This window comes from Haliotis rufescens, unplaced genomic scaffold (assembly GCF_023055435.1).
Source record: "Haliotis rufescens isolate VD_foot unplaced genomic scaffold, xgHalRufe1.0.p SCAF_35, whole genome shotgun sequence".
Lineage (NCBI taxonomy): Eukaryota > Metazoa > Mollusca > Gastropoda > Lepetellida > Haliotidae > Haliotis > Haliotis rufescens.
The window spans coordinates 4,363,967-4,389,151 of record NW_025964057.1 but is presented as its reverse complement, the minus strand read 5'-3'; the positions used below and the strand labels follow the sequence as shown (position 1 = coordinate 4,389,151).

Genomic DNA, 25,185 nt, shown 5'->3' with positions numbered 1-25,185 from the left:
TATCATGTCTTAACGAAGGGTAATATATCAAGTCTTAACGAAGGGTAATATATCACGTCTTAACGAAGGGTAATAAATCATGACTTAACGAGGGTAATATATCATGTCATAACGAAGGGGTAATATATCATGTCTTAACGAAGGGTAATATGTCATGTCTTAACATAGGGTAACATATCATGTCTTAACGAAGGGTAATATATCATGTCTTACCGAAGGGTAATATATCACGTCTTAATGAAGGGTAATATGACATTTCTTAACGAAGGGTAATATATCATGTCTTAACGAAGGGTAATATATCATGTTTTAACAAAGGGTTACATATCATGTCTTAACGAAGGGTAATATATCATGGCTTAACGATGGGTAATATACCACGTCTTAATGAAGGGTAATATGACATTTCTTAACGAAGGGTAATATATCATGTTTTAACAAAGGGTAATATATCATGTCTTAATGAAGGGGTAATAAATCATGGCTTAACGAAGGGTAAAATATCATGTCTTAATGAAGGGGTACAATATCATGTCATAACAATGGGTAATTTATCATGTCTTAACGATCGGTAATATGCCATGTCTTGAAATCATATTTTCATAGTCAGGGGATAATATCTTTCTTCTTAATCCACAAACATTTGCATAGTATTCACTTAGTAGTGTTTTGGCGTAGACATGGCGTGCTGTGGGGTATAATGCGTCAGGGTGTTGGTAGAAATAACCACATTCGATTGATCAGAATTGATCTGAGGTGAATGGGCGTGGCTTAGTTGTGGTTTCGGAAATGCACGTGGGCGGCCTCACTGTCAGAAACAACCAGATGTTGTGACACGTTCTAGCTGGGGCATTACCAGGTGACGCGAGCTCCGCTTGGCCAAACACTGATAGCAGAGTGTAGTGTGATTTTCTAATGTTGACATTAAACTGGTGTGATGTACTGTACCGACACCACCAGAAAATCACGACTTCCTTCTGGTTTAAAAAATTAAATCCATTGTCTGGTGTCATATCCTGTTTGACTTTTCCACGACTGCTCTATCGTGTTACGTGAGAGATTTGGACACCGCCAAACATTCACACCTTTCCACGTATTTCAATAAAAGAAGTGTCATTTATTATCTACCAGTATATCTAAATAGCATTTACATTTAGATCAATTGTTGACAGTATTTCCAACTTTCCTATAAAGTGCAGCTGAAACATGGACCTGTCACCACACTCTTGGTACGACTCATCATGGCGGGGTTTCTCCAGATCGCAGTATGGCTCTTCATCGTGGCTGTTGCCTGCACTCCAGCGGACGGCTATAGATCTAGAAGAACATGCAGCTCCAATATGAGGTGGGTCAAGTGATGGTTCACATCCTCAACTAACTGCTATCATGTTCTTCCTATTAACATTAGAGATTATATTAACGTTAGAGACGACATCAACATTAGAAAATATTAGAGATCACATTACTGATCATATACAATAATCTGCTGTGAAAGTGGTTCAGAAGTAATGTCAATGTCTACCGCTCCAAACACCCACCCCACCCCAGCACTGCATTCATCGCCGTTACAGAGAAGTCATATCATGTCTACCGCTGTTCACCCCATCCCGTCCACACCCCTCCCTTCATTCCCGTTACAGAGAAGTGATGTAATGTCTACTGCTGTTCACCCCACCCCAGCCCACCCCTCCATTCATCTCCGTTACAGAGAAGTGATATAATGTCTACTGCTGTTCAACCCCACCCCACGCCACTCCAGCACTCCATTCATCCCCGTTACAGAGAAGTGATGTAATGTCTACCGCTGTTCACCCCCACCCCACCCCAGTACTCCATTCATCCCCGTTACAGAGAAGTGATGTAATGTCTACCGCTGTTCACCCCACCCCAACGCCACCCCTCCATTCATCTCCGTTACAGAGAAGTGATGTAATGTCTACCGCTGTTCATCCCCATCCCACCCCACCCCAGCACTCCATTCCCCGTTACAGAGAAGTGATGTAATGTCTACCGCTTTTCACCCCCGCTCCACCCCACCCCAGCACTCCATTCATCCCCGTTACAGAGAAGTGATGTAATGTCTACCGCTGTTCACCCCACCCCAGCCCAACCCTTCATTCATCTCCATTACAGAGAAGTGATATAATGTCTACCGCTGTTCAACCCCACCCCACGCCACTCCAGCACTCCATTCATCCCCGTTACAGAGAAGAGATGTAATGTCTACCGCTGTTCATCCCCATCCCACCCCACCCCAGCACTCCATTCATCTCTGTTACAGAGAAGTGATATAATGTCTACCGCTGTTCATCCCCATCCCACCCCACCCCAGCACTCCATTCATCTCCGTTACAGAGAAGTGATGTATTGTCTACCGCTTTTCACCCCCACCCCACCCCACCACTCCATTCATCCCCGTTACAGAGAAGTGATGTTATGTCTACCGCTTTTCACCCCCACCCCACCCCACCACTCCATTCATCCCCGTTACAGAGAAGTGATGTAATGTCTACCTCTTTTCACCCCCACCCCACCCCACCCCAGCACTCCATTCCCCGTTACAGAGAAGTGATGAAATGTCTACCGCTGTTCAACCCCACCCCACCCCACCACTCCATTCATCCCCGTTACAGAGAAGTGAGGAAATGTCTACCGCTGTTCACCCCAGCCCACCCCACCCCTCCATTCATCTCCGTTACAGAGAAGTGATGTAGTGTCTACCGCTGTTCACCCCCACCCCACCCAACACTCCATTCATCCCCGTTACAGAGAAGTGATGTAGTGTCTACCGCTGTTCAACCCCACCCCACCCCACCACTCCATTCATCCCCGTTACAGAGAAGTGATGTAGTGTCTACCGCTGTTCAACCCCACCCCACCCCAGCACTCCATTCATCCCCGTTAGAGAGAAGTGAGGAAATGTCTACCGCTGTTCACCCCCACCCGAAGCCACCCCAGCACTCCATTCATCTCCGTTACAGAGAAGTGATGTAATGTCTACCGCTGTTCAACCCCACCCCACCCCACCACTCCATTCATCTCCGTTACAGAGAAGTGATCTTATGTCTACCGCTGTTCAACCCCACCCCACCCCAGCACTCCATTCATCTCCGTTACAGAGAAGTGATGTAATGTCTACCGCTGTTCAACCCCACCCCACCCCACCACTCCATTCATCTCCGTTACAGAGAAGTGATCTTGTGTCTACCGCTGTTCACCCACACCCCAGAACTCCATTCATGTCAGTTACACAGAAGTGATGTAATGTCTACCGCTGTTCACCCCACCCCACCCCACCCCAGCACTCCATTTAACTCCGATACAGAGAAGTGATGTAATGTCTACCACTGTTCACCCCCACCCCACCTCACCCCAGCACTCCATTCATCTCCATTACAGAGAAGTGATGAAATGTCTTCCGCTGTTCACCCAACCCCACCTCAACACTCAATTCATCTCCGTGGCAGAGAAGTGATGTAATGTCTACCGCTGTCAACCCCCACCCAACCCCACCACTCCATTCATCTCCGTTACAAAAAAGTGATGAAATGTCTACCGCTGTTCACCTCCACCCCACCCCACCCCACCCCAGCACTCCATTCATCTCCGTTACACAGAAGTGATGAAATGTCTACCGCTGTTCACCCCCAACCCGACGCCACCCCAGAACTCCATTCATCTCCGTTACAGAGAAGTGATGTTATGTCTACCGCTGTTCTCCCAACGCCACCCCTCGATTCATCTCCGTTACAGCGAAATGATGTTATGTCTACCGCTGTTCACCCCCACCCCATCCCACCCCACCCCAGCACTCCATTCATCTCCATTACAAAGAAGTGATGTTATGTCTACCGCTGTTCTCCCAACGCCACCCCTACATTCATGTCCGCTACAGAGAAGTGATGTTATGTCTACCGCTGTTCACCACACCCCACCCCAACCAAGCACTCCATTAATCTCCTTTACAGAGAAGTGATGTAGCGTCTACAGCTGTTCACCCCCACCCCACCCCTCCATTCATGTCCGCTACAGAGAGGTGATGTTATGTTAATCGCTGTTAACCCCATCCCAGCACTCCATTCATCTCCGTTACAGAGAAGTGATCTAATGTCTACCGCTGTTCAACCCCACCCCACCCCACCCCAGCACTCCCTTTATCTCCGTTACAGGGAAGTGATGTAATGTCTACAGCTGTTCAACCCCACCCCAGCACTCCATTCATGTCCGTTACAGAGAAGTGATGTTATGTCTACCTCTGTTCACCCCCACCTCACCCCAGCACTCCATTCATGTCCGTTACAGAGAAGTGATGTTATGTCTACCTCTGTTCACCCCCACCTCACCCCAGCACTCCATTCATCTCCATTACAGAGAAGTGATGTAATGTCTACCACTGTTCACCCCACCCCACCCCACCCCACCCCAGCACTCTATTCATCTCCGTTACAGAGAAGTGATGTTATGTCTACCGCTGTTCACCCCCACCTCATCCCAGCACTCCATTCATCTCCATTACAGAGAAGTGATGTAATGTCTACCGCTGTTCACCCCACCCCACCCCACCCCACCCCAGCACTCTATTCATCTCCGTTACAGAGAAGTGATGTTATGTCTACCGCTGTTCACCCCCACCTCATCCCAGCACTCCATTCATCTCCGTTACAGAGAAGTGACGTAATGTCTACCGCGATTCACCCCAGCCCAACCCACCCCTCCATTCATCTCCGTTACAGAGAAGTGACGTAATGTCTACCGCTGTTCACCCCATCCCACCCCACCCCTCCATTAATCTCCGTTACAGAGAAGTGATTTTATCTCTACCGCTGTTCACCCCCACCCCACCCCACCCCACCCCAGCACTCCATTCATCTCCTTTACAGAGAAGTGATGTAATGTCTACCGCTGTTCACACCACTCCACCCCACACCACACCAGCATTCCATTCATCTCCGTTACAGAGAAGTGATGTTATGTCTACCGCTGTTCAAATTCACCCCGCCCAGCACTCCATTCATCTCCATTAAAGAGAAGTGATGTAATTTCTACAGCTGTTCAACCCCACTCAACCCTCCATTCATGTCCGCTACAGAGAAGTGATGTTATGTTAACCGCTGTTCACCCCACGCCACCCTCCATTCATCTCCGTTACACAGAAGTGATGTAATGTCTACACCTGTTCACCCCCACCCGACCCAAGCACTCCATTCATCTCCGTTACAGAGAAGTGATGTAATGTCTACCGCTGTTCACCCGATCCCACCTCAGCACTCCATTCATATCCGTTACAGAGAAGTGATGTCATGTCTACAGCTGTTCAACCCACCCCACCCCAGCACTCCATTCATCTCCGTTACAGAAAAGTGATGTAATGTCTACCGCTGTTCACCCCAGCCCACCCCAGCACTCCATTCATCTCCGTTACTGAGAAGTGATGTAATGTCTACCACTGTTCACCCCACCCCACCCCACCCCACCCCACCCCACCCCACCCCACCCCACCCCACCCCACCCCAGCACTCTATTCATCTCCGTTACAGAGAAGTGATGTTATGTCTACCTCTGTTCACCCCCACCTCACCCCAGCACTCCATTCATCTCCATTACAGAGAAGTGACGTAATGTCTACCGCTGTTCACCCCAGCCCACCCCACCCCTCCATTCATCTCCGTTACAGGGAAATGATGTAATGTCTACCGCTGTTCACCCCCACCCCACCCCTCCATTCATGTCCGTTACAGAGAAGTGATGTTATGTCTAAGTGTTATGTTCACTGCAATGAAAATGTCTCTTTTCTCAAGTTCAGAAAACTCAGTCTTTCACACTGAAGTATATACTAAAATGATTTTCTCTGACTTTTAAACATGAATGTACAGTATGCACCACGATCACGTGCCTAGAACTGTGTCACCTCTTCAAGACATACCATGATTTTCTCTGAAAGGAGGAGTGTTTGTGTCCTGACATTCAGCTGTCCGATGTTTTCGCCTTATCTTAACATGATACTAAAATGGACATTTGGTATGCGCTATCGTCTATCCTTTGAAGCATGCTCAAGCAGCGTACCAATGCATGAAAATTATAAACATCCAATATACGATGCTTGACTGGATTATAAATACTGTTATGCAGGACATCCATTAGGCCAGTGTTTGCAGCATCTTTAAGGTATAGTTAAACTATGCAGGTCTCAATAGGAATCAAACACTTGGCACGCTGAATATTTGTGCGTGTCAAACATCTGACTGATCATCTACAGCGAAGAACACACACACACCATGTTAATGTCAGGAGTGTTGAACACATACCAAGTTATCTCCTAGTGTTGGCAGTGTAGTATTTGCGTCCTACCTTCGCATATATTTTGAAAAATAATTCAGCTCGACATTACATGGTGTTGTCACATCAAGGGAAAAACAGATACGGACACAGACATACTCATACATACACACACAGACACACTCATGCACACAGACACACACATACTCATACACACAGACACACTCATACACACAGACAGACATACTCATACACACAGACACACACACACACTCATACACACAGACACAGACATACTCATACACACAGACATACTCATACACACAGACACAGACACACTCATACACACAGACACAGACAAACTCATACACACAGACATACTCATACACACAGACACACAGACACACTCATACACACAGACACAGACATACTCATACACACAGACATACTCATACACACAGACACAGACATACTCATACACACACACACACACACACACACACACACACACACACACACACACACACACACACACACACACACACACACACACACACACACACCACCACACACACACCACACACACATATGCACACTTACACATTGGAACACCTACACACACACTCACACAAACACAGACACTCACACACAAACCCGAATTACCCATAAGCTTCGGTATTATTTTGGAAGGTAAGCTGTTTAATGTCAAGAATTCATGATTTCTCCTGCTGTGTTTCCAGGTGCACCTGCAAGGCCTACTGCGGGAGTATGGTGGTACGTAATTTCGGGACGATCTACAGATGCACGTCCTGCCGTAGCTGCCAGTCTTACTGTGCCTCCCGCTGTGCAAGCAAAGTCTCCCGCTGGGCCAGATACAGTTGCGGGGGCGCCTCTACCGGGGAAAGGATCAAACCCTATTTCTACTTGTCTGGATACAGCAAAGGCTTCTACTCCAGCACCTATGTCTGTAGAAGGACTCACTACTATGGCTAGTCGAGACATTGATCTAATGACGCCTGCACGGTCATGGCTAATGTAATCCTCAATTCCGAAATAAACCTGCAAGCGAGCAATAATCGAGTAATGTTTTGAATTAATACTATGCAAGCGCAAACAAGTAAATGTTCCAAAAGTCAACCAAAGATTGGTCCAACTGAGCTAGGGTTACCGCTGGTACTGGACCTGTCCTAGGTGTCGATCTACCTCATCCCAGTCATGTTCTGTAGGGGAGAGGTCTGGAGAAATAGGCGGTCATGGCAGTACGGCGATATTAGTTTGTCTTAAAAAGTCTGTCACAAGACGTGCAACGTGTGGGCGGACATTATCCTACTGCAACGTTCCTGCATTTCCACAAAGGGTGGAACATGATCGCGAACGATGTCGTCTCGATAGTGTACGCCCTTAAAATTAAACTCATTGACAATGATGAATTGTGTTATCCAAAGACTTGTGATGCCACCCAATACTATTACACTTCCACCCCAAAACTGACGACGTTGAGTAACGCAACCGTCGCTAAAACGTTCTCCTCCACGCCAGTAGAACCTTGTTGTCCAGATGTAACGTGGACGCATCTGTGAACAGTGTACTGTCCAAGTCTTGTCTCAGATACTGTCAGCACCAAGCTAGACGTGCCTGACCGTGACTTGGAAGTAAAGCCGGGCGTATTCGATGGATGTCGGGCCGGATGGTGTGCTCCTTCAACCGGTTTCGTACGGTTCTGCCACCAAGTGGTCTCAACCCAGGAATTGTCCGAGCTGCCAATGTGGAAGTATGTTATAGATTCTGTAGATGCACCAACCGAATATCGTTGTCTTGTTGACGTGACGTCACACGTGGACGACCGGCCCGTGGCAAGTCATGGGTGTTTTTCGTACTATACAGAATGTCTCCAAAGAGATAATATTATGTTTTGATGAACATTAAAATGTCTGACAACTTAGTTTTGCGCCATTCCTGTTTGCAGCATACCTGTGGCATGGCGTGAGCGTTATGAACGGTCAAACAGAAGTGTTTTTTGAGCACCTGACAGCTAAACAGTCATTGTGTGCTGTTCACACTAATTAACACGAGTATGAGTATCATGCGCCTAACAAACACGCAAACATCCAAATTGTGCGCATTGAAATAATATGCATTTGCACAATGTGAATCGCGACCTTAAAGTCGAGGAGATGTCTTCCTGAAGATCCAGTGCAAGATGCATTACTCAAAGTCAGAATAAATTGATTTTTTTTTAACGATATTCCAAGCACATTTACTTTTTCCGTAAGTATGTAAGCATCAGTAACTATGTGTACGGGTGTCCTATTCCGCTGGTAGAACCTCTCTCAAACACACGCAAACACCCACGGGAACATAAGTACAAGTCATAATAGGCAATTGCATGAAACATGCGTCAGTGATGCGTCAAATTTGGAAATGTCCACTACGTGTCTTCCATAAAACCTTTTTGAAATCTTTACTGAGGCCTCTGCAATTGGGTAAATCTCATATGAAAGCATATACATATACTCACACGCAAAAGAAACGCAAGTCGAGTATGCAGTATACATGTTATTTATTTTCAACAGTAAAGACAAGAAATACTAATAGGGAAAGATTGACAAAAAAATCACTGAAGACAGTTTTATGGATTAAAAGGCTGATGACATAATTGATTTTTTCAAATGTTAAGGGCTTACACAGTTTCGGGTCAATACCCAAAATGTCAGTCAATACCTGGTGTGACCACCATTAGCATATTGATCACTGCCACACATCTCCTGTGCATTGAGTGGATCCTGCACACATCCAGAGCAGCTGTGCGTAGTTAATCGGCAGTTGTAGGGACTGGGCGCACATTGTGTAGACGCCTTTGAACCTCATCCCACAAGTGTTCGATGGAGTTCAGATCATGGCTGAGGGCTGGCCACGGTAGAACACGGATGTTGTGTTGTTGCAGAAAAGCCATGGTAGATCTGGCAACATGGGGACGAGCGTTGTCCCGCTGGAAAATGTGTTGTTGATGTTGTGCAAAAAATGGAACAACGTGGGGTCTGATCACTTGGTCGATATACCGCTGAGCAGTGGCGCCGGGTCCCCGACCTTGACCAACATTCAGAAAGCACATTAAGTCCAATCCCTGCCCATATCATGACGCTAGGTCCACCCCATCGATCCCTTTCCACAATGTTTCTCTCAGCGAAATGATCACCTCGACGCCGCCAAATTCTGACTCTTCCGTCTGCATGGGAGACACAAAAGCGACTTTCATCAGAGATGATGACACGCCTCTACTCACGATGACGCCACATGCTATAGAGTGAACCACAGGCTACATAGTGAACCACAGTCACAGAGTGAACCACCAGGCTACAGAGTGAACCACAGGCTACATAGTGAACCACAGTCACAGAGTGAACCACCAGGCTACAGAGTGAGCCACAGTCACAGAGTGAACCACAGGCTACATAGTGAACCACAGTCACAGAGTGAACCACAGGCTACAGAGTGAACCACAAGGCTACAGAGTGAACCTCCGGGCTACAGAGTGAACCACAAGGCTACAGAGTGAACCACAAGGCTACAGAGTGAACCTCCAGGCTACAGAGTGAACCACAAGGCTACAGAGTGAACCTCCAGGCTACAGAGTGAACCACAAGGCTACAGAGTGAACCTCCAGGCTATAGAGTGAACCACAGGCTACATAGTGAACCACAGTCACAGAGTGAACCACAGGCTACAGAGTGAACCACAAGGCTACAGAGTGAACCACAAGGCTACAGAGTGAACCTCCAGGCTACAGAGTGAACCACCAGGCTACAGAGTGAACCACAGTCACAGAGTGAACCACTGGCTACAGAGTTAACCACACCGAGTGAACCACAGGCACAGAGTGAACCACCAGGCTACAGAGTGAACCACAGGCTACAGAGTGAACCACAAGGCTACAGAGTGAACCTCCAGGCTACAGAGTGAACCTCCAGGCTACAGAGTGAACCACAGTCACAGAGTGAACCTCCAGGCTACAGAGTGAACCACAGGCTACAGAGTGAACCACAAGGCTACAGAGTGAACCTCCAGGCTACAGAGTGAACCTCCAGGCTACAGAGTGAACCACAGTCACAGAGTGAACCACCAGGCTACAGAGTGAACCACCAGGCTACAGAGTGAACCACCAGGCTACATAGTGAACCACCAGGCTACAGAGTGAGCCACAGTCACAGAGTGAACCACAGTCACAGAGTGAACCACCAGGCTACAGAGTGAACCACCAGGCTACAGAGTGAACCACCAGGCTACATAGTGAACCACCAGGCTACAGAGTGAGCCACAGTCACAGAGTGAACCACAGTCACAGAGTGAACCACCAGGCTACAGAGTGAACCACAGTCACAGAGTGAACCACAGTCACAGAGTGAACCACAGTCACAGAGTGAACCACCAGGCTACAGAGTGAACCACCAGGCTACAGAGTGAACCACCAGGCTACAGAGTGAACCACAGTCACAGAGTGAACCACCAGGCTACAGAGTGAACCACAGTCACAGAGTGAACCACAGTCACAGAGTGAACCACCAGGCTACAGAGTGAACCACCGGGCTACAGAGTGAACCTCAGTCACAGAGTGAACAACAGGCTACAGAGTGAACCACAGGGCTACAGAGTGAACCACACCGAGTGAACCACAGGCACAGAGTGAACCACAGGCTACAGAGTGAACCACCAGGCTACAGAGTGAACCACCAGGCTACAGAGTGAACCTCAGTCACAGAGTGAACAACAGGCTACAGAGTGAACCACAGGGCTACAGAGTGAACCACCGGCTACAGAGTGAACCACCGGCTACAGAGTGAACCACCAGGCTACAGAGTGATTCACCAGGCTACAGAGTTCACCACACCGAGTGAACCACATGCACAGAGTGAACCACTGGCTACAGAGTGAACCACCAGGCTACAGAGTGAACCACCAAGCTACAGAGTGATTCACCAGGCTACAGAGTTAACCACACCGAGTGAACCACAGGCACAGAGTGAACCACAGTCACAGAGTGAACCACCATGCTACAGAGTGAACCACCAGGCTACAGAGTGAACCACAGTCACAGAGTGAACCACAGGCTACATAGTGAACCACAGTCACAGAGTGAACCAGAGGCTACAGAGTGAACCACAGGCTACATAGTGAACCACAGTCACAGAGTGAACCACAGTCACAGAGTGAACCACCATGCTACAGAGTGAACCACCAGGCTACAGAGTGAACCACAGTCACAGAGTGAACCACAGGCTACATAGTGAACCACAGTCACAGAGTGAACCAGAGGCTACAGAGTGAACCACAGGCTACATAGTGAACCACAGTCACAGAGTGAACCAGAGGCTACAGAGTGAACCACAGGCTACATAGTGAACCACAGTCACAGAGTGAACCTCCAGGCTACAGAGTGAACCACAGGCTACAGAGTGAACCACAAGGCTACAGAGTGAACCACCATGCTACAGAGTGAACCACCAGGCTACAGAGTGAACCACAGTCACAGAGTGAACCACAGGCTACATAGTGAACCACAGTCACAGAGTGAACCAGAGGCTACAGAGTGAACCACCAGGCTACAGAGTGAACCACAGTCACAGAGTGAACCTCCAGGCTACAGAGTGAACCACAGGCTACAGAGTGAACCACAGTCACAGAGTGAACCACCAGGCTACAGAGTGAACCTCCAGGCTACAGAGTGAACCACAGTCACAGAGTGAACCTCCAGGCTACAGAGTGAACCACCAGGCTACAGAGTGAACCACAAGGCTACAGAGTGAACCACAAGGCTACAGAGTGAACCTCCAGGCTACAGAGTGAACCACCAGGCTACAGAGTGAACCACAGTCACAGAGTGAACCACTGGCTACAGAGTTAACCACACCGAGTGAACCACAGGCACAGAGTGAACCACAGGCTACAGAGTGAACCACAGGCTACAGAGTGAACCACAAGGCTACAGAGTGAACCTCCAGGCTACAGAGTGAACCTCCAGGCTACAGAGTGAACCACAGTCACAGAGTGAACCTCCAGGCTACAGAGTGAACCACAGGCTACAGAGTGAACCACAAGGCTACAGAGTGAACCTCCAGGCTACAGAGTGAACCTCCAGGCTACAGAGTGAACCACAGTCACAGAGTGAACCACCAGGCTACAGAGTGAACCTCCAGGCTACAGAGTGAACCACAGTCACAGAGTGAACCTCCAGGCTACAGAGTGAACCACCAGGCACAGAGTGAACCACCAGGCTACAGAGTGAGCCACAGTCACAGAGTGAACCTCCAGGCTACAGAGTGAACCACCAGGCTACAGAGTGAACCACAGTCACAGAGTGAACCACCAGGCTACAGAGTGAACCACAGTCACAGAGTGAACCACAGTCACAGAGTGAACCACCAGGCTACAGAGTGAACCACCGGGCTACAGAGTGAACCTCAGTCACAGAGTGAACAACAGGCTACAGAGTGAACCACAGGGCTACAGAGTGAACCACACCGAGTGAACCACAGGCACAGAGTGAACCACAGGCTACAGAGTGAACCACCAGGCTACAGAGTGAACCACCAGGCTACAGAGTGAACCTCAGTCACAGAGTGAACAACAGGCTACAGAGTGAACCACAGGGCTACAGAGTGAACCACCGGCTACAGAGTGAACCACCGGCTACAGAGTGAACCACCAGGCTACAGAGTGATTCACCAGGCTACAGAGTTCACCACACCGAGTGAACCACATGCACAGAGTGAACCACTGGCTACAGAGTGAACCACCAGGCTACAAAGTGAACCACCAGGCTACAGAGTGATTCACCAGGCTACAGAGTTAACCACACCGAGTGAACCACAGGCACAGAGTGAACCACAGTCACAGAGTGAACCACCATGCTACAGAGTGAACCACCAGGCTACAGAGTGAACCACAGTCACAGAGTGAACCACAGGCTACATAGTGAACCACAGTCACAGAGTGAACCAGAGGCTACAGAGTGAACCACAGGCTACATAGTGAACCACAGTCACAGAGTGAACCACAGTCACAGAGTGAACCACCATGCTACAGAGTGAACCACCAGGCTACAGAGTGAACCACAGTCACAGAGTGAACCACAGGCTACATAGTGAACCACAGTCACAGAGTGAACCAGAGGCTACAGAGTGAACCACAGGCTACATAGTGAACCACAGTCACAGAGTGAACCAGAGGCTACAGAGTGAACCACAGGCTACATAGTGAACCACAGTCACAGAGTGAACCAGAGGCTACAGAGTGAACCACAGGCTACATAGTGAACGACAGTCACAGAGTGAACCACCAGGCTACAGAGTGAGCCACAGTCACAGAGTGAACCACCGGGCTACAGAGTGAACCACAGTCACAGAGTGAACCACCAGGCTACAGAGTGAACCTCCGGGCTACAGAGTGAACCACCAGGCTACAGAGTGAACCACCAGGCTACAGAGTGAACCACCAGGCTACAGAGTGAACCACCAGGCTACAGAGTGAACCACCAGGCTACAGAGTGAACCTCCGGGCTACAGAGTGAACCACCGGGCTACAGAGTGAACCACAGTCACAGAGTGAACCACCAGGCTACAGAGTGAGCCACAGTCACAGAGTGAACCACCAGGCTACAGAGTGAACCTCCGGGCTACAGAGTGAACCACCGGGCTACAGAGTGAACCACCAGGCTACAGAGTGAACCTCCGGGCTACAGAGTGAACCACCAGGCTACAGAGTGAACCACCAGGCTACAGAATGAACCACAGGCTACAGAGTGAACCTCCGGGCTACAGAGTGAACCACCAGGCTACAGAGTGAGCCACAGTCACAGAGTGAACCTCCGGGCTACAGAGTGAACCACCAGGCTACAGAGTGAACCACAGTCACAGAGTGAACCACAGTCACAGAGTGAACCACCAGGCTACAGAGTGAACCACAGTCACAGAGTGAACCACCAGGCTACAGAGTGAACCACAGTCACAGAGTGAACCACCGGGCTACAGAGTGAACCACCAGGCTACAGAGTGAACCACCAGGCTACAGAGTGAGCCACAGTCACAGAGTGAACCTCCGGGCTACAGAGTGAACCACCAGGCTACAGAGTGAGCCACAGTCACAGAGTGAACCTCCGGGCTACAGAGTGAACCACCAGGCTACAGAGTGAGCCACAGTCACAGAGTGAACCACCAGGCTACAGAGTGAACCACAGTCACAGAGTGAACCACCAGGCTACAGAGTGAACCTCCGGGCTACAGAGTGAACCACCAGGCTACAGAGTGAACCACCAGGCTACAGAATGAACCACAGGCTACAGAGTGAACCTCCGGGCTACAGAGTGAACCACCAGGCTACAGAGTGAGCCACAGTCACAGAGTGAACCTCCGGGCTACAGAGTGAACCACCAGGCTACAGAGTGAACCACAGTCACAGAGTGAACCACCAGGCTACAGAGTGAACCACCAGGCTACAGAGTGAGCCACAGTCACAGAGTGAACCTCCGGGCTACAGAGTGAACCACCAGGCTACAGAGTGAACCACAGTCACAGAGTGAACCACCAGGCTACAGAGTGAACCACCGGGCTACAGAGTGAACCACCAGGCTACAGAGTGAACCACAGTCACAGAGTGAACCACCAGGCTACAGAGTGAACCTCCGGGCTACAGAGTGAACCACCAGGCTACAGAGTGAACCACCAGGCTACAGAATGAACCACAGGCTACAGAGTGAACCTCCGGGCTACAGAGTGAACCACCAGGCTACAGAGTGAACCACCAGGCTACAGAATGAACCACCAGGCTACAGAGTGAACCTCCGGGCTACAGAGTGAACCACCAGGCTACAGAGTGAACCACAGTCACAGAGTGAACCACCAGGCTACAGAGTGAACCACCGGGCTACAGAGTGAACCACCAGGCTACAGAGTGAACCACAGTCACAGAGTGAACCACCAGGCTACAGAGTGAACCTCCGGGCTACAGAGTGAACCACCAGGCTACAGAGTGAACCACCAGGCTACAGAATGAACCACCAGGCTACAGAGTGAACCTCCGGGCTACAGAGTGAACCACCAGGCTACAGAGTGAACCACCAGGCTACAGAATGAACCACCAGGCTACAGAGTGAACCTCCGGGCTACAGAGTGAACCACCAGGCTACAGAGTGAGCCACCAGGCTACAGAGTGAACCACCAGGCTACAGAATGAACCTCCGGGCTACAGAGTGAACCACCAGGCTACAGAGTGAGCCACCAGGCTACAGAGTGAACCACCAGGCTACAGAATGAACCACCAGGCTACAGAGTGAACCACAGTCACAGAGTGAACCACCAGGCTACAGAGTGAACCACCAGGCTACAGAGTGAACCACAGTCACAGAGTGAACCACCAGGCTACAGAGTGAACCACCGGGCTACAGAGTGAACCACCAGGCTACAGAGTGAACCACAGTCACAGAGTGAACCACCGGGCTACAGAGTGAACCACAGTCACAGAGTGAACCACCAGGCTACAGAGTGAACCAGAGGCTACAGAGTGAACCACCGGGCTACAGAGTGAACCACAGTCACAGAGTGAACCACCAGGCTACAGAGTGAACCACAGTCACAGAGTGAACCACCAGGCTACAGAGTGAACCACAGTCACAGAGTGAACCACCAGGCTACAGAGTGAACCACAGTCACAGAGTGAACCACCAGGCTACAGAGTGAACCACCAGGCTACAGAGTGAACCACCAGGCTACAGAGTGAACCACAGTCACAGAGTGAACCACCGGGCTACAGAGTGAACCACCAGGCTACAGAGTGAACCACAGGCACAGAGTGAACCACCAGGCTACAGAGTGAACCACCGGGCTACAGAGTGAACCACAGGCACAGAGTGAACCACCAGGCTACAGAGTGAACCACCAGGCTACAGAGTGAACCACCGGGCTACAGAGTGAACCACCAGGCTACAGAGTGAACCACCAGGCTACAGAGTGAACCACAGTCACAGAGTGAACCACCGGGCTACAGAGTGAACCACCAGGCTACAGAGTGAACCAGAGGCACAGAGTGAACCACCAGGCTACAGAGTGAACCACCAGGCTACAGAGTGAACCACAGGCACAGAGTGAACCACCAGGCTACAGAGTGAACCACCAGGCTACAGAGTGAACCACCAGGCTACAGAGTGAACCACCAGGCTACAGAGTGAACCACCAGGCTACAGAGTGAACCACAGTCACAGAGTGAACCACCAGGCTACAGAGTGAACCACAGGGTTACAGAGTGAACCACCGGCTACAGAGTGAACCACCAGGCTACAGAGTGAACCACCAGGCTACAGAGTGAACCACCAGGCTACAGAGTGAACCACAGTCACAGAGTGAACCACCAGGCTACAGAGTGAACCACCAGGCTACAGAGTGAACCACAGTCACAGAGTGAACCACCGGGCTACAGAGTGAACCACCGGGCTACAGAGTGAACCACCAGGCTACAGAGTGAACCACCAGGCTACAGAGTGAACCTCCGGGCTACAGAGTGAACCACCGGGCTACAGAGTGAACCACAGTCACAGAGTGAACAACCAGGCACAGAGTGAACCACCAGGCTACAGAGTGAACCACCAGGCTACAGAGTGAACCACCGGGCTACAGAGTGAACCACCGGGCTACAGAGTGAACCACAGTCACAGAGTGAACCACCAGGCTACAGAGTGAACCACCGGGCTACAGAGTGAACCACCAGGCTACAGAGTGAACCACAAGGCTACAGAGTGAACCACCGGGCTACAGAGTGAACCACAGTCACAGAGTGAACCACCAGGCTACAGAGTGAACCACCAGGCTACAGAGTGAACCACCAGGCTACAGAGTGAACCACCAGGCTACAGAGTGAACCACCAGGCTACAGAGTGAACCACCAGGCTACAGAGTGAACCACCAGGCTACAGAGTGAACCACCAGGCTACAGAGTGAACCACAAGGCTACAGAGTGAACCACCAGGCTACAGAGTGAACCACCAGGCTACAGAGTGAACCACCGGGCTACAGAGTGAACCACCGGGCTACAGAGTGAACCACAGTCACAGAGTGAACCTCCGGGCTACAGAGTGAACCACCGGGCTACAGAGTGAACCACAGTCACAGAGTGAACCACCAGGCTACAGAGTGAACCTCCGGGCTACAGAGTGAACCACCAGGCTACAGAGTGAACCACAGTCACAGAGTGAACCACCAGGCTACAGAGTGAACCTCCGGGCTACAGAGTGAACCACCAGGCTACAGAGTGAACCACCAGGCTACAGAATGAACCACAGGCTACAGAGTGAACCTCCGGGCTACAGAGTGAACCACCAGGCTACAGAGTGAACCACCAGGCTACAGAATGAACCACCAGGCTACAGAGTGAACCTCCGGGCTACAGAGTGAACCACCAGGCTACAGAGTGAGCCACCAGGCTACAGAGTGAACCACCAGGCTACAGAATGAACCTCCGGGCTACAGAGTGAACCACCAGGCTACAGAGTGAGCCACCAGGCTACAGAGTGAACCACCAGGCTACAGAATGAACCACCAGGCTACAGAGTGAACCACCAGGCTACAGAATGAACCACCAGGCTACAGAGTGAACCACCAGGCTACAGAGACAAAGACAAAATTCTTCTTTCTATAGCAGCAATGGTTTCCGGTTGGGTGGCATCTGAAGGCCTGACTGACCTTGGGTCATCGTCTATGGACTCCCTACCCCTTTTAACTGTAGAGACCAACGGCAAACTGTGGAATAGTCAGGAGCATCCTTACCCATCACTTTATATATGTGATCATGGATTTCTTTTGCTTTGCATCCCTCCTTGCTAAGAAACTTTATTACAGCGTGTTAGTCATGTTTGAGAGAATCGGGTAGCCTATTGGTTAAAGCGATCGCTCGTCACGCCGAGGACCCGGGTTCGATTCCCGACATGGGTACAATGTGGGAAGCCCATTTCTGGTGCCTCCCGCCGTGATATTGCTGGCATGTTGCTAAAAGCAACGTAAAACCAAACCTACTCTTCTTGTGGGAATTGGTCACTTTTTCCAAACTTAGTTCACCATCACCATACATGATACTTCTCAAACTGATTGCTGATGCTATTGGACGGTTCTTGTTTTGGTCCCTTGTATCTCTTCTTCCGATTCTGTGTATGGCTTTAAAACCCATGTCTTTTTTCCAGTTCATCTTTCAAGAATCCTTTCACTATTTCTTCATTCTCCAGGATGCCACTGATGATCACATTTTCGGCCATTAACCTACATTTCAGTGCTATTATTAAAACGAGAGTCAGCTCGCTGAGCAGAGGCACCACTGTACACGACCAACCCACACAACAACACAAGACGTGTGAATAAAAACTCAGTTTATTAGACAGCCACAGACTCGTATATATAATCAGTCAGCAATAGAATGTTCACAAACAATTATTTAAGAAGATTTACAATTAGCTATAGAGGTATGTATATGCGAAGAACATTTACATTTGATGAGCATGATATGGAATCATTACACAAGATATATACATGTACAACATTAGTCACGATACATATTCCTGGGTACACAGCGTAATACAACAGTTTACATATGATTGAATATAGTATACCCGACACACTCTAGCTAATACATTACCCGGCTGGGCATTCACACACGATACATTCAGTTCAGCCACAATACCTGTTCAGTTACATAACATACTTGCAGGTATTGTCAAGGGTAATAGCATATAGTTAAGATTTAACACAGTACAAGATAGTAACGTTTCTTACCTGAGTGAATAAACAGTCAGTTTATTTGACAGCCACAGAATGATTTGTGACGTACTGTCGTCCGTATTTATACCTATTCTAGCTACTACAGATAATCTCATTGACTGATCAAACTGACGATAAAGTTGTTATTGCGCTATCTAGACAAAATTATATAATTTAATTTGACCGAGGCATTGATGATAAGGGTGTTTATGAGTGAAGTTTAGTAAGAATAATAGTTTATCAGTTGTTAATATGCATATTGTTATTGTATAGCTGTCCATGTTTCCGTTGCCTTCAGTTTTATAACATGTTCATCACGATACATTAGGATTACTGATTTACTTTTGTGAACTTCCGTATCTATTGCAGTGCAGTTACATTGGTCGATGAATCACAACTAACACATCCTGTACCGTGATGACACTGACGTGTAATATCAGACACTGAGGTGAGAATCTCTATACCATCACTGCATATGCAAAACACCAATGTTGTCAGTTCCCAGGTTCCCGGATTTAGTCTACTTTGACTGTTGTTCTCTTCCACACCACAGTACCAGTGCTGGGCTGTCAGAAAGGAAGTGATGTCACTGTACATCCGACACCAGGTGCCCCCTAGCGAGTAAAACATGCAGTAATTCAGCTTCGAGCAATCCTTTGCGCATGCCCGAGATGACGTCCGCTGTTTGATTAACGTAGCATTGCTAAGCAGTTCCACCCCTTCACGCCACTTTTTGAAGGAAATTAACTTCGAATCTGGTGTCGAACCTGAAAACAAACACAAACTGTATTTACCACACAGACGATACTGTCGGTTTTCGGCGACCGATTTACAGAAAAATATTTCTCCTTTGACAGGCATTTAGAAGTTGGAGTACAGGCGTGTCTGACCTGGGAGAGGGTGCGGGCGTGTCTCACCTGGGAGAGGGTACGGACGTGTCTCACCTGGGGAAGGTAACAGGCGTGTCTAACCTGGGGAAGGTTACGGACGTGTCTCACCTGGGGAAGGGTACGGACGTGTCTCACCTGGGGAAGGGTACGGACGTGTCTCACCTGGGGAAGGTAACAGGCGTGTCTCACCTGGGAAAGGGTACGGACGTGTCTCACCTGGGGAAGGTTACAGGCGTGTCTAACCTGGGGAAGGGTACGGACGTGTCTCACCTGGGGAAGGTTACAGGCGTGTCTCACCTGGGGAAGGGTACGGACGTGTCTCACCTGGGGAAGGTTACAGGCGTGTCTCACCTGGGGAAGGGTACGGACGTGTCTCACCTGGGGAAGGGTACAGGCGTGTCTCACCTGGGGAAGGGTACGGACGTGTCTCACCTGGGGAAGGTAACAGGCGTGTCTAACCTGGGAAAGGGTACGGACGTGTCTAACCTGGGAAAGGGTACGGACGTGTCTCACCTGGGGAAGGTTACAGGCGTGTCTCACCTGGGGAAGGTTACAGGCGTGTCCTACCTGGGGAAGGTTACAGGCGTGTCTCAACTGGGAAAGGGTACAGGCGTGTCTCACCTGGGGAAGGTAACAGGCGTGTCTAACCTGGGGAAGGTTACAGGCGTGTCTCACCTGGGAAAGGGTACGGACGTGTCTCACCTGGGGAAGGTAACAGGCGTGTCTCACCTGGGGAAGGGTACGGACGTGTCTCACCTGGGAAAGGGTACAGGCGTGTCTCACCTGGGAAAGGGTACAGGCGTGTCTCACCTGGGAAAGGGTACGGACGTGTCTCACCTGGGGAAGGTTACAGGCGTGTCTCACCTGGGAAAGGGTACAGGCGTGTCTCACCTGGGGAAGGTAACAGGCGTGTCTAACCTGGGGAAGGTTACAGGCGTGTTTTACATGGGAGAGGGTGCGGGCGTGTCTCACCTGGGGAAGGTAACAGGCGTGTCTCACCTGGGGAAGGGTACGGACGTGTCTCACCTGGGAAAGGGTACAGGCGTGTCTCACCTGGGGAAGGGTACGGACGTGTCTCATCTGGGAGAGGGTACAGGCGTGTCTCACCTGGGGAAGGTAACAGGCGTGTCTCACCTGGGGAAGGGTACGGACGTGTCTCATCTGGGAGAGGGTACAGGCGTGTCTCACCTGGGGAAGGTAACAGGCGTGTCTAACCTGGGGAAGGGTACGGACGTGTCTCACCTGGGGAAGGTTACAGGCGTGTCTCACCTGGGGAAGGTTACAGGCGTGTCTCACCTGGGGAAGGGTACGGACGTGTCTCACCTGGGGAAGGGTACGGACGTGTCTCACCTGGGGAAGGTTACAGGCGTGTCTCACCTGGGGAAGGGTACGGACGTGTCTCATCTGGGAGAGGGTACAGGCGTGTCTCACCTGGGGAAGGCTACAGGCGTGTCTAACCTGGGGAAGGGTACGGACGTGTCTCACCTGGGGAAGGTTACAGGCGTGTCTCACCTGGGGAAGGGTACGGACGTGTCTCACCTGGGGAAGGTTACAGGCGTGTCTCACCTGGGGAAGGTTACAGGCGTGTCTCACCTGGGGAAGGGTACGGACGTGTCTCACCTGGGGAAGGTAACAGGCGTGTCTAACCTGGGAAAGGGTACGGACGTGTCTAACCTGGGAAAGGGTACGGACGTGTCTCACCTGGGGAAGGTTACAGGCGTGTCTCACCTGGGGAAGGTTACAGGCGTGTCCTACCTGGGGAAGGTTACAGGCGTGTCTCAACTGGGAAAGGGTACAGGCGTGTCTCACCTGGGGAAGGTAACAGGCGTGTCTAACCTGGGGAAGGTTACAGGCGTGTCTCACCTGGGAAAGGGTACGGACGTGTCTCACCTGGGGAAGGTTACAGGCGTGTCTCACCTGGGGAAGGGTACGGACGTGTCTCACCTGGGGAAGGGTACGGACGTGTCTCACCTGGGGAAGGTTACAGGCGTGTCTCACCTGGGGAAGGGTACGGACGTGTCTCATCTGGGAGAGGGTACAGGCGTGTCTCACCTGGGGAAGGCTACAGGCGTGTCTAACCTGGGGAAGGGTACGGACGTGTCTCACCTGGGGAAGGTTACAGGCGTGTCTCACCTGGGGAAGGGTACGGACGTGTCTCACCTGGGGAAGGTTACAGGCGTGTCTCACCTGGGGAAGGTTACAGGCGTGTCTCACCTGGGGAAGGGTACGGACGTGTCTCACCTGGGGAAGGTAACAGGCGTGTCTAACCTGGGAAAGGGTACGGACGTGTCTAACCTGGGAAAGGGTACGGACGTGTCTCACCTGGGGAAGGTTACAGGCGTGTCTCACCTGGGGAAGGTTACAGGCGTGTCCTACCTGGGGAAGGTTACAGGCGTGTCTCAACTGGGAAAGGGTACAGGCGTGTCTCACCTGGGGAAGGTAACAGGCGTGTCTAACCTGGGGAAGGTTACAGGCGTGTCTCACCTGGGAAAGGGTACGGACGTGTCTCACCTGGGGAAGGTAACAGGCGTGTCTCACCTGGGGAAGGGTACGGACGTGTCTCACCTGGGAAAGGGTACAGGCGTGTCTCACCTGGGAAAGGGTACAGGCGTGTCTCACCTGGGAAAGGGTACGGACGTGTCTCACCTGGGGAAGGTTACAGGCGTGTCTCACCTGGGAAAGGGTACAGGCGCGTCTCACCTGGGGAAGGTAACAGGCGTGTCTAACCTGGGGAAGGTTACAGGCGTGTTTTACATGGGAGAGGGTGCGGGCGTGTCTCACCTGGGGAAGGTAACAGGCGTGTCTCACCTGGGGAAGGGTACGGACGTGTCTCACCTGGGAAAGGGTACAGGCGTGTCTCACCTGGGGAAGGGTACGGACGTGTCTCATCTGGGAGAGGGTACAGGCGTGTCTCACCTGGGGAAGGTAACAGGCGTGTCTCACCTGGGGAAGGGTACGGACGTGTCTCATCTGGGAGAGGGTACAGGCGTGTCTCACCTGGGGAAGGTAACAGGCGTGTCTAACCTGGGGAAGGGTACGGACGTGTCTCACCTGGGGAAGGTTACAGGCGTGTCTCACCTGGGGAAGGTTACAGGCGTGTCTCACCTGGGGAAGGGTACGGACGTGTCTCACCTGGGGAAGGGTACGGACGTGTCTCACCTGGGGAAGGTTACAGGCGTGTCTCACCTGGGGAAGGTTACAGGCGTGTCTCACCTGGGGAAGGGTACGGACGTGTCTCATCTGGGAGAGGGTACAGGCGTGTCTCACCTGGGGAAGGCTACAGGCGTGTCTAACCTGGGGAAGGGTACGGACGTGTCTCACCTGGGGAAGGTTACAGGCGTGTCTAACCTGGGGAAGGGTACGGACGTGTCTCATCTGGGAGAGGCTACAGGCGTGTCCCACCTGGGGAAGGGTAGAGGCGTGTTTCACCTGGGGAAGGTAACAGGCGTGTCTAACCTGGGGAAGGTAACAGGCGTGTCTAACCTGGGGAAGGGTAGAGGCGTGTTTCACATGGGAGAGGGTGCGGGCGTGTCTCACCTGGCAGAGGTGGGAATCAGTTGAAAACAGAGGACGTTCAAAGACTTCAAAGACACAATAATGTATTGCAGCCATTGAAACGACAGACTTGTGCCCATGTGAACAAGACACTTTTTGAGACTTTTCCACGACATTTAGCATTGATATTCACGCGCATTTGCCTGAGCAGATTAGCATAAATATTGGCCTTTGATGGTTTGACCTTTCGGAAGATAGTCCACAAGCAGGATTCCTTTGGAATCCAACAACCGGAACCCATCACCTTGGCAACTGATGGACCAAACTTTGCCTTCTTCTTCGGTGGAGAAGTTAGATTGTTCCGCTGCTTTGATTGATGTTACTAACCAGTTGGGGGTAGAGATTACTTTCCAACTTTCAAAGAACTCCTGGTTTTATGTAGTTAATTAAACTTATTTAATAAGTGATATTTATTAATGTCCTCATCGCTGTAACAGTATATTTACTAAACTTGTAATAATGTAGCAGTTTAGTGAATGTCTTTTACGAATCAACAAACACATACTACGGGGTTGAGGTCTTTATTGGGATGCGATGAGTTTGATCAAGGATCTAGATATCATACACCCTGAAACACATAATTACACAATAAATAATAAGTAAAACATTATCATTACTGCCAGATACATAGCATAGGCTTATTACAAGTAAGTATTTACATATATCAGTCATCCATTAAACACAAGATAGACTGAACCTTAAACGATTATACTAGAACATATACAGTAATATACATGATCCACAATACCGACATTCAAGGGAGATAACTTTGACTTTCTTTTGACTATAATATATACACAATATATATACATAAAGCTTACACATTCTGCATAAACATATACAATACTTTAAGACAGAAATTAATGATATGATCTTACATTAAATGTGGTCATCACAATTAGATTACATTGTAAGTCTCAGACAAATATAAATAACACAATGCATACCCTCTGGGTGATACAAGGGTGTAGATCCCAACTGCCACACGTATGGCAACACCATAGATGATCTGAATAAACATTACATAGACTAAAACACTACTTAACATTAAATATATTGAACAAAGTAATACACACATTTTATTTACAATGATTTGCATGTATCATCTCTGAATCTGTACATTACAAAGCTTATTAAAACACTCTTGAAGTAAAACACTTTCACACATATTCCATTGAAGTGATAGAATACATTTTAGTGATAAAGTATGGGTGTTTAGCTTATCTTATGCAGATTTAAATATTTAGACATAATCAACATTTATGTTAGATTACATGCATTTAGTTTACTTCATATAACATTTTAAACATACTGTATTATTTCAATACAACACAGGATAGAGATTATAACCATTTAACTCACCTGATTTAATATTATCTCTGTATCCTTTGCTGGTCTGAGCAGTTCTGTCAGTTCATATGCTGAGAGAGTATGCAGTGTAATCAAAGCATGCAGTTTAACAATAGGTGTTAGCTTGGCCAATCAGCAAATGAAGCTTCTGGCCATGGGGCAGTTAGTAGGTAAGACAGGTCAGATACACTTTGTTATAGCTGACTGAAACTGACAACTAGTTATATATAATAAACATACGTAAAAACCTAAAATGAAATTAAAACAAATATATACAAAAACTACATCGGCCACATTTACACCACTTGAATAAATGCTGGTTTCTT

At 49.6% G+C, this 25,185-nt stretch overlaps 1 protein-coding gene across 1 annotated transcript; it reads left to right on the top strand.

Annotated features, from left to right (window-relative positions):
* The first annotated feature begins 1,191 nt into the window (after nt 1-1,191).
* On the top strand, nt 1,192-7,349 carry LOC125372101. The gene is made up of 2 exons (XM_048381107.1): nt 1,192-1,345; nt 7,017-7,349. Exons 1-2 carry the CDS (start codon nt 1,242-1,244, stop codon nt 7,267-7,269), a joined length of 357 nt encoding a protein of 118 aa, XP_048237064.1. The 5' UTR covers nt 1,192-1,241; the 3' UTR covers nt 7,270-7,349.
* Nucleotides 7,350-25,185: the final 17,836 nt, after the last annotated feature.

What these genes read in the sequence shown, in the direction of transcription:
- LOC125372101 (XM_048381107.1), top strand. Translation starts at nt 1,242, where the DNA reads ATGGCGGGGTTTCTCCAGATCGCAGTATGGCTCTTCATCGTGGCTGTT. An exon ending in ACATGCAGCTCCAATATGAG is followed by an intron (nt 1,346 to 7,016) that starts GTGGGTCAAGTG and finishes CTGTGTTTCCAG; the next exon opens with GTGCACCTGCAAGGCCTACT.